Consider the following 17137-nt stretch of genomic DNA (forward strand, 5'->3'; position numbering starts at 1 on the left):
TGCGCCGTTGCCATAGAGAAGCGACTCTCCTGGCGCGCTGCATTCTGGGTCTTGTAGTTCGCTCTCGTCCAAGTTTCCGGGCGCCCCGTCCAATGGGGAACTCCGTTTCCCACAAGGCTCCTCTCTCCCCGTGTGGCTGAGGCGGGGTGGGGGTGGGGACGCTGCTTCTGTCCGAGCCTTCGCAATGGCCTTCCCAGCGCCCAGGTCCCAGCTCTATCGCTGGCAGCGCCTCACCACCGCGGCCAGGCCCAAGGTAACGGAGGGGGCGGTATCACCGCCCTCCATGTCCCCAGCGCCCAATCCCGGAGCCTGCCCGGGGCTCGGCGCTGCCCGGGGGTCACCAGCAAACCCATGGGGCGCCCCCGGTCACCAGCACCCAATCGTGTTCCACCCTGGGGTCACCGGCGCCCAATCAGGGGGCTCCCTGGGTCACTGCCAGCCCCATGCGGGGTTCCCTGGCCAGCGCTGGCCAATCAGGGGGCTCCTCCCGCCGCCCCCGGGTCAGTGCTGCTTAGAAATGAACGAGAAACTTGGGGAGTTGTTTGAGGATGGGAGTAATGTTTCTGGGGAAAGAGCCCAGGCTTTTTCATTGTACTCAAGTCACTGGCTCTAGGCCTGAAAACATTAAAATGAGAGTTAAAAATAAGCAAAAAAGCATTTTGAAGTTAACATTTTGCATCTTGTTTCCAGCCAAATTTTGACTCTGATAATGTGGAGCACTGGATCAAGGTAAGGTTATTTGGAAAGGAACTTGTGAAACAAGTAATTGAGTCAGGGAACATGCAGGCTCAGTGGGATGGAAGTGGGACAGAAAGCCTTTCAGTCTTATGTTTGCATCCAGTTCAGGTTGACTGTGACAAAAAGCTGGTACCATCTGATAATTGCTTGATGGATTCTACGGAGTAAATTGATGGGTATCTGGTTTCCCTATGTCTACAACGTGCTGTCCACCACCACAGCTGGTAATCGTGAACATATCAATGACTAACTTAATTATGTATGAATCAAGTATCTTCAGACATGTCAAATGTAATAAGTCCATGAGGAATGTGAAGTTTCAAAAGAAAGCAAATTTTTGTGGCAGTCCATATTCCCCTTTTGTTGTGATCCTGTTAGTACTTGGTTGAGCCAGTGAGTATTTGGATAAGATACATCCAGGAAAAATTAGCTAACTGCAGGATGTGGTTTTCATGATTCAGTAGATGGTACTGTTCATTTAGAGTCCATACTGTGCCAATGCCTGGCAAGATGCACAAGGTCTCTATGCTACTGGTGGTTCCTTCTTTTGCGTGAAATGTAAATTTGAGGTCCAGACTTCTAGTGATTGTTAAAAAATCCTGTGAAACTGTTTGCAAGGCTGGGTGTTAAACTCAAGTATAGTGGCCAAATTCCAGTTTGGTAATTACATTCTGCCTCCCTGCATTTTCTCAGCAGTTAGGCCTGCTTACAGTATTCTGTACATCCTATCCTGCACTGTTGTGAAGTATTGATGTGGGCTGTCAAAAAGCTGCCGCATTCCCTGCAGGTGACAGCAGTTGCATAAGAGCTCCCCTTAACATTTTGGCATGGGCTTATGAAACACAAATCTGTCTGCCCCAGTCCTACTTATAACACATCTCTGTTCTCTGTTAATCACCTTGCAATGCTAACAGTCAGCCTGAGAATTTGGGGGAGAGATTTCATGATTGCTTAAGACATGCTTTGTTATAAAAAGCATGTGTGAGTCTGTTTAGGTCCTTTTGCTATAGAAGTGAAACCCCATTGTGCTTGTTTCCTCAATCCTATTGATTGATTTATGTTTTCAGTGCTGTCTTCATGAGGTCTAGAAATGCATTATTTTTTTTTTTTTAAAGTTGAATTTTTCTGCTACAGTTTTACCTCTTCTAACACAGAAGGGCCTACAGGCTGGGGTCAGTGGGGGCCTCTGGCCAGCTCAAACCCTAGAGAGTGAAATGTTCCTTAGATACAATCTGTAAAGCCCTTTATCCTTTTTCAGGGTGAAAGGTGCGATACTGATTCAAGACTAACTATTCATTTTCAGTGCTCTGAGCACACACAAAGAAGCATCAGAAGATTTTATGTAATCCTTTTTCCCCCACATTATTTATCTTAAAAACAACCAAATGGGATGTGCCTAAATCTATCCTCTGTCCCAAACAAATCCACCACAGCCTCTGGCCTGAGTACAAACCTCAGAAATTTCCACCTCATGGGGTAACATTTTTGGAACGTTATAAGCATCTAAGGGCAGGCTCTGATCACATAAGCGCTATCTCAGCCTTATCAATAGCATCATGCTCATGACACGAGTCATGCTTTGGGCCCCAGTGCTATATATATGGACGAACCTTATTTCATGCAGCTCCCTCTGAAGTCAATGATGCTCGCACACATGCAGGGGGGGTACACTCCTCCAGAGTATCTTACAGGATCAGGACCTGGAATCTGTAGCGTCTGAAACTGAGTATGTGCAAGTTACAAGAAATATATTTCTTCTCTTATTTATTTTAAAGCGAGTGGAACAAGCCTCTAGGTTTGCTGTTTCTGAAGCTTTTTCCCTTAAAAAGTCAGCTTATCGTCAAAGGCCATATGGTCCTGTGATGGATCTGGAAACAGTAGAGCAGCTGCAGGATCATGATGAGGCTTATGCAGAAGGTGAGTTTGAATAGCACCGGCCCAGAGCTGCTTAAAGGGACCTTATGAAATCCAACTGGGCCAGTAGGTAGATTTGTGTATCACCAATCTTTTTCAACACCTGAGACCAAATAGAAATATTTCATAATATGGGTTAGATTTGATCGTGTTAATCTCGAGCAGAAAGTCCTAATGAAAATCAATGGCTGGAAGCTGAAGTCAGACAATTTCAAATTAGAAATACACATTTTTGACAGTGTGGCTGATTAACCATTGAAACAAACTACCAAGGGAAGTGGTGGATTCTCCCTGAAGTCTTCAAATCAAGACCAGATGCCTTTTTGGAAGATATGCTTTAGTCAAACACATGCTATTGAGATCCATATATGAGTAACAGGCTGAAATTTTGTGTTATACAGGAGGTGGGACTAGATGACCTAAATGGTCTCTTAAAATCTGTGAATAATTGTATTTGATCTTTTTCATTCCCATGGATGCTTTTCCTTCCCCAAATAAATAAATGTTCCTTGTGCAGTGTTGCAGCCCAAACCTGCAGAACTACAAATCTGAAACTTAAATGTCTATAAGCAAAAGGGAAACTAACTTCAATTATTTCTGCTGTCCAAAGCGAAGGAAATGCAAAAGCTAAACTGACAGTAAAAAGAGTTGGAAGCAAATTGGATTTTTATAAATATTTATTATTTTGCAGCATCTAAAAATGTGCTAGGCACAGTACTGAACAAATAGAAAGATAAGGTCTCTGAGTTCTCATTCTAACAAATTCAGAGTCAGTTCTTTCACTTGCAATAATATGAGGCAGTATTAATAGCACAGATGAATAAATCTGGGTACACTCTGATTTCTATATATAATGTCAAATGTCTCTCACAGATGGAGCTAATTCTCTGCAAGTGTCTGAAATATGGAAGATGCCTTCTTTTTTTCCTCCCCTGCCTTTGTGTCTTTTTTTTTTCTTTTTACATATAGTAATCTGTTTGAGTGTTCCAGAACTGCCTATAAGCCTTTAATCTTTGCACCACAATTATAATACATAAGAATATTGATTATCTGCAGTCACACCACCATGTTAAGAGACATATTGATAAGGAAAGTGTTAAAGCTCATTTACTCCAAATATGAGGAGTCTGCACTCTCTTGTCCAAGTATGACACAGCCTCTACAGGACAAACTGACTTCTGTTTTTCTCATTGAATAAACGTTGTTAAATTGGGCTAATTATAGACTGAAAGTTGGGATAAAAGGACTTGAAAGGGATTAAAAAGCTTCAGTATGTGTCTGTCTGGGATTTTTTGAACTTCTTTAGAATAGACTTATAGACTCATAGACTTTAAGGTCAGAAGGGACCATTATGATCATCTAATCTGACCTCCTGCACAATGCAGGCCACAGAATCTCACCCATCCACTTCAATAACAAACCCCTAACCTATGTCTGAGTTATTGAAGTCCTCTAATTGTGGTTTGAAGACCTCAAGCTGCAGAGAATCCTCTAGCAAGTGACCCATGCCCCATGCTGCAGAGGAAGGCGAAAAACCTCCAGGGCCTCTGCCAATCTGCCCTGGAGGAAAATTCCTTCCCAACCCTAAATATGGCGTTAAACCCTGAGCATGTGGGCAAGACTCACCAGCCAGCACCCAGGAAAGAATTCTCTGTAGTAACTCAGATCCTATCCCATCTAACATCCCATCCCAGACCACTTCTTTAAAGAAGCCTGAAAAGGAAATTGGTGGTGGTGGTGGTCTTTGTTTTTTTAAAAAGTTGCTTATATTTTTCCTTAGAAATATCTGGAATGCTAAATTATATCCTCCATCATTTTTATTGTATAACTTAGTTGCAGTACCAGAGAGACTTGGAGTGAGTGCTTTCTTAGTTCTGAATTAAAGGAGTAGGGTTTTGTATTTTTTTTTAAAAAGCTTTTCTTCCAGCTGTCAGGCATTTGAGTTAACTAAGTGTTAGCCAACAAAACAAAACAAAAAAAACCAACCAAACAAAAATTGTCTCATTCCTGTAAACAGACTTACATATGGTTTTAATTTTATGCCCATATGTAGTCCTGTTGAGGATACATGTACGCATTTGCAGGATCAGGGCCTGAGTGAAAAACCAAACGTTTCAAGGAGTCAGTTTAAAAAAAAAAAATCACTTGATCTGTCACTCAGGTTTCACCTTTATTGGTATCTATGATGTCATGATCTTAATAGTTCTCTTGTTGTTGTCCAGAGAGTCTTGCAGGAAAAACAGACTAGACAATTTCTAATGCATATAACACAAAGAGAAATAAAAAAAACCCCAACTTTCAAGCCTATTCACAGATCAAGAATGGAGAGGTGTGGAAACACCAACCCAATGAGTTTTTCCTTTACAGATCACCCTTCAGTCATTTTTAAACAAACTGCATAGCACATTGCGTAACAATCCTAAGAGGACAGAGTTTTGCCATCTTACACTTACTATGAAATTTCTAATCCTAGTAAAACCCTTGATCCCTTTCTCACCATAGCCCAGGAGCTGCTCAGTGATTGGATGAATTCCAAACTGAGACTGGAGCTAGAAAGTGACCAAGAAGAGAATGTTGGAGATGCTGCTGCTGCTGCTGCTGACTCTACTCCTGTTGAAGAGACCCCTGCTGGCTTTCTGAAGTACGAGAGGTTTGATGGTGAGAGCACAACAAAACATTTCTTAACTTATTTTTAAAGGTAAGGGAATAGCAGTGGTTAGTTTGTAGGCTTGAAAGCCAAGAGTCATGTACATACCAAGATGATAGTCTCCTTAGGAACAACCAGGGTCAGTAGAGCTTTTGGTTTTTCCTAGCTCGGACATTAACTTGCTGTGTGACATTGCAGAAATAAGCCTAAAACCCTTTGTGTTTCATGGAGATAATATTTCCCTAACTGAGAAGGGCTATAAGGTTTGTAAGATTTGTGTAACAGTTTGAGATCCTCAGATGCAGGGCAGTAAAGATTGGGAAAGTATTATTATCATCATCTAAACATAGTGAATTTGAGACTGCTTTAGATTCTTGAGGCTAAATGGAGTGCAATCAATATGACTTCTTTCATCAGGATTACATTCACAAACTGGGCAATTCTCTGTTTAATCACTTTATGCTTGATGGCTTTAGGCTCTGAGGTTTGTTAATTACAAACTAGTGTGAGGTGATCTGGATTTTCTGTTACAGATTTGTGTAGTTATCTGGAACAAGAAATGGAAAGTACCACAGTTCAAGATTTTCTGCAGAATCTTCTGCAAAATGAAGTGGTAGATAGTGGGATATTGGAAGACCTCAGGATTGAAGAAATCAAAGAAAAGAAAAAAACAAGGGACCCACGAATTACCATGGAGCTAAGACACAAGCAGGTGAGGAAAAGGCAGTACATTGAAACTGATATGAGGAAACACTCTTTATGTAACATGTATTAACCCATGGAACTCAATGCCACATGATATAATTGACGCAAATAGATTAGGATAGTTCTCAAAAGGATTAGGCATTTCTGTGAATGAGGATAGTATTTGCACTAGCTCAGGGCTGTAATATCCATCTCCAACATGGATCTGTGCACTCCAGGAAGCGGCAGCAAGCAACTGTTCTATGCTAGCCTCCCTGCTCAAGCCAGGAGTAAGCAGAGTGCTAACTGAATAGGGAGATGCGTTAACCAACCTCTTAAGCATTAAAGTCTAATCATTCTGTTAGTACTCATCTCACATACCTGGGCAAATGGGTGGAGGAAGGAATCCTTCACCCAGGCTGCAAAATGGCTATGAAGGTGTTCTACTGAGGCAATTTTAGCCTATTTGCTGAAGTGTCCCTCTGTGCTGCCATTTACCAGGCCCTTTTGTGCCAATGCATACAGAGGGCCGCACAGAATGCAGCTCTGTTCTACATATGGGATGCTGCTTTCACATCACCCTACCTCTAATCTAGCCCTCCATTTGCACTGTGGAGCACTGACGTAGGGTCAGGGCCCTAGAGATCATATGGAACTTATACAGTTGTCCTGTAGGCTTAGTACAAGAGATTCACAGATAGCTACAGTATCCACTATACTACAATATCCATCACCCACACTCACAGGGTCCCAGATGCTGGGCTACAGCCCTAGCTGGAACATCTGCACTGCAGTTAAACAGCTCCTTAGGCTGAGCCCTGCGAGCCCAAGTCAGCTGATACAGGCCAGCTCCGGATGTCTAATTGCAGTGAAAATATACCCCGTGTCTCTCCTTTTTCTCCTCCCCAGAGTACCTTTCTTCCTCCTGGAATGGAAGGGATGGGTGCACAGCTGGTGTCTTCCCCACACCATGGAGCAGGCTTTGAGGAGGCCGGAAGGAAGTCTCCTTTTCTTTCCTCTCCCTCAGGCTGAGCATCCATCCCAAAGCTATTCCATGGCTCTCAGCAGGGAGACTACCGTATAAACTTGATCATAAGCCGGTTCATTTATAAGGTGACACCCCTCTCAAGATGGATAAGTAAAAATGGAAAATTTTTATAACAGATCAGCAGACTTTGGCTCGCGGGCCATCAGCATAATCCGCTGGTGGTCTGAGATGGTTTGTTTACCTCGAGCATCCTCAGGCACAGAGGTAAACCTAAGTAAACGAAGTGTCCTGGCATACCAGCTGCTTATCCTGACAGGCTGGGACAGCAACTGGNGCCAGCTGCTTACCCTGATGGGCCGGAACAGCAACTGGTGGGGAAATTTTTTGTGGGGGAAAAGCTGGGAGTCGGGAGTAACCCCTGTGGCCACCCCCCACATGACCCCACCCCTAGCCAGGGATCCCCTCACTCTCCCCATCTCATCCCACCTTATCTGGGGAGGGCCAGGGGAGGATGTCTCTGGCTTGGCTGGAGTGGGCAGCACGGTTGCAGCCTGCTCTGGCAGGCCAGACCAGGCGGCGCAGCTGCAGCATGTTCCAGCATGGCCACAGCCTGCTCTGGGGGGGTGGGGCCGAGCGGCATAGCTGCAGCCTGCCAGCCCTGGAGCTCCAGCTGCTGCGGAGGTGGGGGGAGAGCAGCGTGGCCAGAAGTGGAGAGACTCTGGCCCCACCTCTTCCCTTCTGGCTCTGTTGGCTGTGCATCCTTTCCTTGCTCCCTCTGTTGTGAGGAGGGACTGTGTCCCACCTCTCCCGCTCTATACCTGTTCATAAGCCGACCTCCTTCTCTGGTGCTTCCCTTTTTTACTAAAAAAATTCAGCTTATGAACGAGTATAATAAATAATTATTTCTCCTCAAGATGTCAGCATGTTAAATTCTATTGAGAGGACAGGCAGGGTTGAGATGGGATGGTATTATGTGGGTAGCTGTTGTTTGATCTGTAAACAGTTGCAGAGGTGCTTGAAGCTGTGGCTGTGCTAAAGAGATGGTAGGGGCTCCATATGTCTTCCATTTTCCCCTTTTTGGTTTTCCTGATTTTCCTCAGAAGCAGTAGGGTTGTGCCCTTTGATGCCTAGAACACTTGCATAAATTTTGGAATTGATCATTATTGCATTACATATACCCACACACAGAAATGTCACTAAGTTAAGTGCAGTGTTGTAGCTGTGTTGGAATATTAGAGACACAGTGGGTGAGGTAATATCATTTTTTGGACCAACTTCTATGTGTGAGAGAGACAAGCTTTTGAACTTATACAGAGCTCTTCTTCAGGTTTCGGCTCTGTGTAAGTGCGAAAGCTTGCCTCTCTCACCAACAGATGTTGGTTCAATAAAATATTACCTCACCCACCTTGTCTCTCTCAAGCAAGTTGAGTGTATGGCCCCACAAACTCTGCCCGTCAACACTACTACCTTTATCAACCAAACTTGTAATCCTCTAGGGTGATCAAGTTAATTTGACAAGATCTGTTTTGCATAAACCCATGTTGATTGGCATGAACGATGTTACTCTGTTAACACTTTATTAATTGAGTCCCATATCAACCATTCCGTTACTTTGCCTGGGATAGATGTCTAGCTGACAGGCCTATAATTATTCGGGTCATTCTGTTTACCCTTTTTAAATATTAGCACAACATTAGCTTTCTTCCAGTTCTTTTAAACTACTCCAGATTTCTAAGACTTCTTAAAAATCAACATTAATGATCCAGAAAGTTCCTCAAACTTGGATGCAAGTTATCTGAACTTGCTGCTTTAAAAATGTGTAACTTTAAAAACTGCTGTTTAACATCCTCCTTAGTTACCATTGGAATAGAACATATTTCATCATCATATGATATGAACACATCATCTGGATTTTCCCAAGTACAGAATAGAAATATTTATTGAATGCTTCTGCTTTTTCTTCATTATTATTGACAATTCTACCATTTCCATCTAATAATGGACCAATACCATTGGTAGGATTCCTTGTGTTTCTGATATACTTAAAAATGTTCTTTACTATCCTTAACTGTTAACTTTCCATAGATTTAGCTGTGTGTACTTTTGCTTCCCTTACCAATCTTCTACAGTTCTTAGCTTCTAATGTGTTATATTCATTACTGTTAACTTCTTTTTTCCATTTGTTGCATGTAGTATCTTTTTATTTCTGCTTTCACTTTCCCTCAAAGGACAGGCTGTTTTTTTAAAACAAGCATAGCCTCCTCTTAAATGAGGCTTTTGGGCATCCAGTAGAGTGCTCTTAGGCAGTCCCTGTTATCATTCACTGTTTTCTGTTTAGATTCTTCCACTCAGCTGACTTGTTCATAATTGTTTTCAGCTTTCTGAAATTGGCCATATTAAAGAACCAAGTGTGTGTGGAATCCCAGGGGAGCCACGCTGAGGTCACTCAATTAGGATGAACTGCAAAGAATGGGACAAACAATCCCCAAAGCGGGTGGATATTCCAATACACCTCTACCCCAATATAATGCAACCCAGTATAACACGAATTCGGATATAATGTGGTAAAGCAGCGCTCCGGGGGGTGGGGCTGCATATTCCGGTGGATCAAAGCAAGTTTGATATAACGCGGTTTCACCTATAATGCAGTAAGATTTTTTTAGCTCCTGAGGACAGCGTTATATCCGGGTAGAGGAGTACTTAGATTTACCAAACCAGCACGAAATGGCTTCTATAATACCTTACTGGTTACTCAGAAGCAAGCAACTCCATTCCCTTAAAGCAACCCAGCCTCAGGTCTCCATCCAGACACCCAAGTCAGATATGATGAGGATTAATGAAAATCTTATTCATCACATAAGAAGGTTTTACCAATCTCAAAAGATCAGACACATTACCTCCCAGGTTAATGAATATTCCAGATTTTACCCAAATACATGCTTACAGCCAATTCTTATTAACTAAACTAAAATTTATTAAAAAAGAAGAGAGTATTGGTTAAAAGAACAATATACATACAGCATGAGTACAGTTCTGAGATCAGATTCATAGCAGAGATGGTGAGCTTTGTAGTTGCAAAGAATTCTTTCAGAATTAGCCCATGTTATAGTCTAATGTTCGTATTCAGGGTGAACCAGATTAGGACTAGAGATCTCAGTCTTATGGCTTAAGTTTCCCCTGCATGAAGCATCAAGCAGATCAGCGTCTATTGCTTTCAGGCTGACCCTAGCTGCAGCAGCTTGCTTTAATGCCCACCAGTGGGTACCTGGTAACAAATTAAACCACAATCAGCATCAGGCCTGCCTTCCCACAGGGATACTCTAGCAGCCCATAGCCTCCAGTCAGCTTTTGGCTGCAACCAGGCTTCTCACACAATACAGAAGCTGCCATTCTGCTTCCCTCTTTAACTCCTCTTTCCAGGGCTGACTCAAGAACAAGTATAGCAGGGCAGGGTTCATTGCAGACACTGCAGCTTGTTAACCCAGGGGTGGGCAAACTATGGCTCGCGGACCACATCTGGCCCGTGGGGCCATCCTGCCTGGTCCCCGAGCTCCTGGCCCGGGAGACTAATCCCCCTCCTCCGCAGTCTCAGCTCGCTTGCTCCGCCACTGGCACAATGCTCTGGGCGGTGAGGCTGTGAGCTCGTGGGGCAGCGCAGCTGCAGAGCCCGGCCTGGCTTGGTGCTCTCAGCTTCGTAGTGGCGGCAGTGGCAGCAGCGTGGCCCAGTTCCAGCGGGTGGCATGGCTGTAGCGCCGCCAGCCACTGTGTTCCAGGCAGTGTGGTAAGGGGGCAGGGAGCAGGGGGAAGTTGGATAGAGGGCAGGGGAGTTCGGGGTGGTGGTCCGGGGAGGGGGGGATTGGATGGGGCAGCAGGAGTCTGGGGGCAGTCAGGAAAGGGAGCAGGGGTGTGTGGATGGGGCAGGAGTCCCAGAGGGGCTGTCAGGGAATAGGGAGGTTGGATGGGGCAGGAGTCGGGGTGGGGGTAGATAGGAGGTCGGGGCCGGGCCACAACCCTCTCCCCTAACCGGCCCTCCATACAATTTATGAAACCCAATGCAGCCCTCAGGCCAAAAAGTTTGCCCGCCTCTGTGATAACCCCTTCCTGGCCAGTGTGGGGTTCACATACCCCATCCCACCCCCACACTGGTGTGCCTAAGAACACAGTCATATCCAGTTAATGCCAAATGTAGCGATGATAGCTTCTTATTAATTATCATCATCGTCATTGCACCTAGAATCCCCAGCCAGGGACCAGGACCCCAATGTGCTAGGTACTGTACAAACATGAACAAAAAGACAGTCCATGCCCCACAGACCTTACAGTCTAAGTGTAGGACAAGAGACGACAAGTGGAAACAGACAGATCAATGAGGGAGTACAAGGAAAGAATGAGATTTTGTGTGGTGTGGCCATCTGTGTATTGGTAACCTGATTGAAACCCACCCTCTCAGTTCAAAGAGACTCCCAGAAGCCTTTCTTCAGATGATATAACTCTTGTCACTACCGCTGCCTTGACTCATTGCTGTGCTCTTCCATCCCAGGTTAAAGAAAACTGTTTAAGGCGTCAGAAGGAGGTAGAGCTCCAGAGACGAGAAAAGATCCTGAAAAAACTAGCCCTGGCTGAGGCCAAGCAGCAAGTGCAGGAGGAGAACAAAAGGCAGACTTTGAAGGCCAGGAAGGAGGAGGAGGAGATCCAGCGGGAGATGGTGAAGCTGCGAAAGAAGATGGCAGAGAAGAGGCACATCATGGGAGAAGCACAAAGAATGTAAGATGGAGTGGGGAGGGAGAGTGGAACTCAAGCTCCATCTAGTCATTTGGAGCTACAGGGCCTGTGAACTCCAAATGATAGGGAATTTCTTCAGTCATTTGCTTCTGGCTGCGGTGAGCTCTGTAAAAATAGAAGACATGGTAGTCTCAAAGGAAAACTGCCTCCTGGGGCTCTGACCTCTCATCATGTATATATTTTTAAATGACTAATCCTGGAGGCAGCATCATTACTGTCTCTAGTTACATCACAGAAGCTGACAGATTGAAAGAAGGAATCAAATGCTGATATCTATCAACTTGTACACATCAAAACTCTGGTATTTAAAATTGGAGACATCCTCTCTTTAGCGAGGGGAAAGAACGTGCCTGTCCGATGGAGCTCAAAGCTCCTGCAGAGGCAGAGTCTTTGCTTCTGCTGAGCTTAGGAGCTCCATAGGGCTCATACCTTCCACAGTGCTGTGGCCCCCAAAGGGCCCTGTGATGGCCACTTATCTCCATACGCATCTATGAGATCCTAGTTCTCCATATGTGCTTTCTTGACCTCCCAATTCCTTCTTACTGCTGTGTACTGGAACCCCTTCCTGACTGTGTTGAATTTGTGTAGCTCATGGGCACCAGGCGTCCAAATCCCAAAGCTACCCCTGTTCTCTATAAAGGCTGGGCTTTAGTAGCTATCATCTGTCAAAGCTACAGAGGTCTTTCTCAGAGGATTGGTTCAGAAGAGGGTGAGACCCATACTGCAGTACTCCCTTTATTTACTCTCTACCTTTGGTTCTTGGTGTTTGTCTTACTTGCAGAGAGAGGAAGAGGCAAGAATTAGAACAAGCTCAGAAACTGGCAGTGGTGGGTCTGTCTCACACTACTCCAAAGCCCCTGAAGCAGGAAAAAGAGGAGAAACAAAGGAGATTGCAAGAGCTGCTGAGCAAGATTTACAGTGAAAACCAGAGAGTAAGTATCTTCCTCCTGTATTTAACACTCTGAGCCAAATTCTGCCCTCAGCTATGTGCTCACGCAACTCTCACTGAAGTCAAAAGCCTGGCTGCCAGGCCTTCTGCCTCCTCCTGAGTGTCTTGTGCAGGGAGAGTAAGATAAACGCTCCACTGAGAGAGAAAGTAGAGAATCGCTTGGGAAACCGTTTCCTAACGGTTAGAACAGGGAACTGGGAGCAAGGGACTCCTGAATCCTAATCCTTATTCTGTTGCTGGGTGTCCATGGGCAAGTCACGTAATGTCTCTGTGCCTCAGTTTCTCCAGTGGGGCTTCAAAGGGAGTTGTGGGTAAAACTTCGCTTTTGGAGCAGTTGTGGGCAGAGAGCAGCCCAGTGTGATAGATCAAGCAGACACACAGAGGGTGCCTTGAAAAACTCATGATGAGATCCTCACCCCAAGTCCAGCCCTTCAGCACCAAGTAAAAGGTCTGGAGTGGTATAAAGAGGCCCTAAAATACCCACTTCTGCTATAAGCACCGTGGAGCCAGCCATAAGGCTGCCCTTTGAGGACTCCCTCTTTCCTTGGCATAGGAAAGGGTGGGAGTAGGCTGAAGCAGGCCAGGGGGTGGGGCCACAGCATGTGGGGCTGTGCAGATTCCATGAAGCACTGTGGCCCCTTGGGAAAGCCCCACGAGCAGTGGTGGGCAACCCGCAGCACGCGAGCCACATGTGGCCCATCCGGATAATCTGATTGCGGGCCACGAGACATTTTGCTGACGTTGACCATCTGCAGCTACGGTCCCCCGCAGCTCCCAGTGGCCATGGTTCGCTGTTGGACATATGCCCCGAGTACTTTCTCCCACCTCTCATAATTCAGAAAAATAGCCCAGGAAAGAAACGTTGACTGGCCACAAAGTTGCAGGTTTCCTGCAATGGCACATCATAAACCTGTCTCCTCGCTTCTTAATGTCAAGTTACAGTTTTAGGTAATGCAGCTTGGTTAAAACAGCCGATAGGAAACAGTCTCTTACAGACTTGCATGCCGAGACCAGCTACACTTTGTCTCATGAAACACAGATGTAGGCACAGAAACTTCTATATGTTTCCCCAGACATTTCCCTTGCCGTTTCTGCTAATTGTCAAAGACAGAGTTTGCAGAATGGAAGAGAAAGTCTCAAACAGCAAGACAAAGTCTGTGCTAAAAATTTAGGTTTATTAAACATCTGGAAATGAAAAGAACCTTTTGTATTGAACATCCTATAACGTGAGTAAGCTCATTATAAGGAATGACATCATAATATATTTTTAATTAATGTATAAGTAATCATCACTTACATCATATATACCTGTAGCACATTTAAAACAGAAGAATCCCATAGCACTCAAATTGAGAAGCCAGCTATCCTGAAGGATCACTTTGTCTATAACTCAAATGCCACTGCTGCTGGAGGGAATGTGCACAGCAACACTACACCACAATTTAAGACAAGGTGCAAAGAGTCCAAATGAAACTATAGGGGGATTTATGACTGGTATAATGTGAGCTGTACATTTTCAAGGGCAGAAACTGCAGCTGAGCAGAGATAAGCAATAATGAAGGATTCATTATTAACTTAAGTAGCTAGCGTGTTGACATTTTTTCCTCTTCATAATTCTCTGTTTGGATTTCCATGTCTGAGAATGTTGATGCAATTAATACAGTACATTATGACAGAAGAGGAACAACTAAGGAATTGTTATGAGCTGACCCACTTGGAGGATCAAAATGAACAGCATCTCCGGTGACAGGGCTAGAATTAAGAGGTAGATTAGATAGCAAATTGCCCTTCTGTCCAAGATAAATCACTTCTAGAGGTAGCCAGTATGATTACTACTTGGGAGAAAACTTTAGCTTCCCAGTGAAATGAGGGTGAGTCTAGGTCACACTGTAAATTTTAGCACTGGGAATTGTCTTGTTTGTGCTTGGTCTTTAAAGAGCAGCTTATAGTTTATGGAGTAGTTTGAAAACATTCTACATAGAGGGCAGTCTTCTCTAGAATCTTATGCTTTCTAGATTCAGGGACAATCCTGATTCTAGAATTTATATTTCTCTCTCATGGTTTATTCCTTTTTACTTGTAAACTGAGCACATTTTGCTTTGGAGTCACCATGAAACAATAAACATGGAGTCCCATGATGCTATTTTTATAGTCAGTTTTCACAGTAGAACTGCACAATAAGCATCGTTCTCTTCACATTAGTTCCCTGCCTCCCAGAAGTGTTTGCTGGGGATTTGAAGATATAAGGTTGTTCAAAAGGAAAGGCCAAGGGAAGGATTGTGCGGATCAGCACTTGTGTGATGAAATCTTCTTGCTCACTGGCTCTATATACCTTTTCACTGCAGTGCCTACAGCAGCATTTCTCCGCTTGGTACAAATTCATTCTGGATTGTAGGATTAAAATGGGGAAAGCCAGGGCCCTTGCTGACTGGAAGTGCCAGCTGAAGGCCCTGCGAGCCTGGAGGGACTATACATGGGTCCAGAAGTTGGAGCAAGAGACCGAGCAGTTGGAGACTCATCTCAGGGATCAAAACAGGTAGTGGCCCTTAACCTATGGAATGCTTCCTTCTCACAGAGAAGCTGGCAGCCTTCAAACAGAGTCTACTGCTAAGCGGAGGGTTGTGTAATGGTTTGGTCTGTTATGTGTGTGTGGAAAGTCTTGTTTCTAGTAAATCTACACGTCACCTGCAGTTGGAGACACCATGGCATAGACTGAAATGAAGCTGGATCTGAGCAGGGACTTGAACACCTCTTTCCAACAACTTCCAATTTCTCTGTTTGGGTGTCCTTCATGGAACCTCCCTCATTGGCTCACTCTTTCCTCCAAGCCCCAAGCACGTGAAGAGACAAATTCATCTCTGATTAATCCAGTCATTACATCAGCGATTAGTTAGGCCTGATGCCTTCAGGAAGGAGCTTGCTGGTTGGACTCCCCATAGAGAGCAGCATATTCTGCAAGTGGGACTATCCCTCACTTTCAGACAACTGGAGAGGGCAACAGTGTATCCCTTTTACTCCTCTTATAGCACAAAGATAAGAATGGATGGGGACTGTGAAACAAGCAGGAAAATATATTTAAAGAACTATATTTAAATAATAGATGGTTTTCAAAGTCTTCCAGAATCAAGTGATATCAAGCAGAACTCAGAAAAATATGAAATCTTATGATGTCTTCTGGATTGCTCCACCCATTTGGTAAATGCCACCACCTGGAGAGACAGTGTGGCCTAATGGATAGAGCACTGGGATGGCACTTAGGAGACTTGGGTTTTAGACTCAGCTCTGCCACTAGCCTGCTGGGTGTCCTTGGGCAAGTCACTTCAGATCTTGGTGTCTCCATTTCCCCATCTTTAAAATGGGGATAATGACATTCAGTTCCTTTGTAAAGCCCTTGGAGATCCACTGATAAGAAGTGCTAGATAAGAGTGGGGTATATTAATTTTAAGCAGGCTAGGAGAGAGGCCTGTTCAATGTCTGTTGTTAATGGAAGTGCTTTATTTTCCAGGAAAAAACAGTTGGCTATTGAGCATAACCGGAAACAAGTTTTACGGTGCTGCTTCATAGAGTGGCAGCTCTGGAGCCGAGCTGAGGCTGAAAAGAGAGAGCTACAGCTGAGACAGGAGGAAATTAGGAATAAGATGGCGCAGCTGCTGGAGGCAGCATCAGTGGGGAAACTTGGGACAGACGGATCATGGGATGTCGGCAGGACCAGGATGAGACAGGTGACCCCGGATCAACCTGTCAGGCAAGAGGGGGTAAAGTTCTTTCCCATATATTTCCTCATCCCAGTCCCTCCCACAGTGATTAATCATAGCTCTAAAAGTTCACCTCTGTGGTGTTTTATGACACAGGGATGGGCACTCTCCTAGTACAGCTTCATGTACCTGCGATGTCACGTGCACATTTCAGCAGTAGTTCAGGCACTCCAGAAACAAGTCTTTAAAGATCAGAGGTGGATGGGAAGGTAGTAGACTTTACAAAAATAAATCTGCCTCTAGTGCTTTCAAAGTATAATCCCACCATATATTGTCTACCAAACTGAGGCATGCGCCCTCGGGATCTCTTTTGAAGGGAGATTAAAGTCACTTTCTTTTTTTTGAATGACTCAATATGCCAAAGAACCATATATGTTGACTAAAACCAGAGTATTAGAAGAAAGTGCTAAATTTTGCCCTTGGTTAAACAGAGTGCAACCCTCTCGACTTTAAAGAATGAGAGAGCTGAATTTGGCCTAGGAAGTATCCAGGTAATGCACATCAAAGAAAAGAATAAGTACGTGCACAATTGGATTGTAAGCTGTCAGGCAGGACCATCTTCCTTAGGTGTGTATCGTTCCTAGCATAATAGGGCCCTGATACTTGATTGGGGTCTCTAAGTGCTACCATAATATAGATAAATAATAAAACATTTATATATACTCATGTCAGGCCAAACT

At 44.4% G+C, this 17137-nt stretch overlaps 1 protein-coding gene across 6 annotated transcripts in view; it reads left to right on the plus strand.

The window, feature by feature from the left end:
• Nucleotides 1–111: 111 nt before the first annotated feature.
• The window catches only part of CCDC191 (coiled-coil domain containing 191), a 35106-nt gene continuing 18080 nt past the window's right edge, over nucleotides 112–17137 (plus strand). For 3 of the 6 annotated variants that reach the window (XR_012656968.1, XR_012656969.1, XM_075072120.1), the window contains exons 1-9: nucleotides 112–253; nucleotides 691–729; nucleotides 2514–2655; nucleotides 5155–5310; nucleotides 5833–6011; nucleotides 11512–11735; nucleotides 12535–12685; nucleotides 15048–15238; nucleotides 16208–16457. Coding sequence is in view for 4 of the 6 variants with exons in the window: in XM_075072120.1 (XP_074928221.1) it covers nucleotides 185–253; nucleotides 691–729; nucleotides 2514–2655; nucleotides 5155–5310; nucleotides 5833–6011; nucleotides 11512–11735; nucleotides 12535–12685; nucleotides 15048–15238; nucleotides 16208–16457 (1401 nt within the window). In the remaining 2 variants the exon portion in view is untranslated. The remainder of the gene's footprint in view (nucleotides 254–690; nucleotides 730–2513; nucleotides 2656–5154; nucleotides 5311–5832; nucleotides 6012–11511; nucleotides 11736–12534; nucleotides 12686–15047; nucleotides 15239–16207; nucleotides 16458–17137) is intronic. The other 3 variants (XM_032776826.2, XM_032776827.2, XM_032776828.2) reach the window with 1 other exon arrangement.

This window comes from Chelonoidis abingdonii, chromosome 1 (assembly GCF_003597395.2).
Source record: "Chelonoidis abingdonii isolate Lonesome George chromosome 1, CheloAbing_2.0, whole genome shotgun sequence".
In the NCBI taxonomy this organism is placed as follows: Eukaryota; Metazoa; Chordata; order Testudines; family Testudinidae; genus Chelonoidis; species Chelonoidis abingdonii.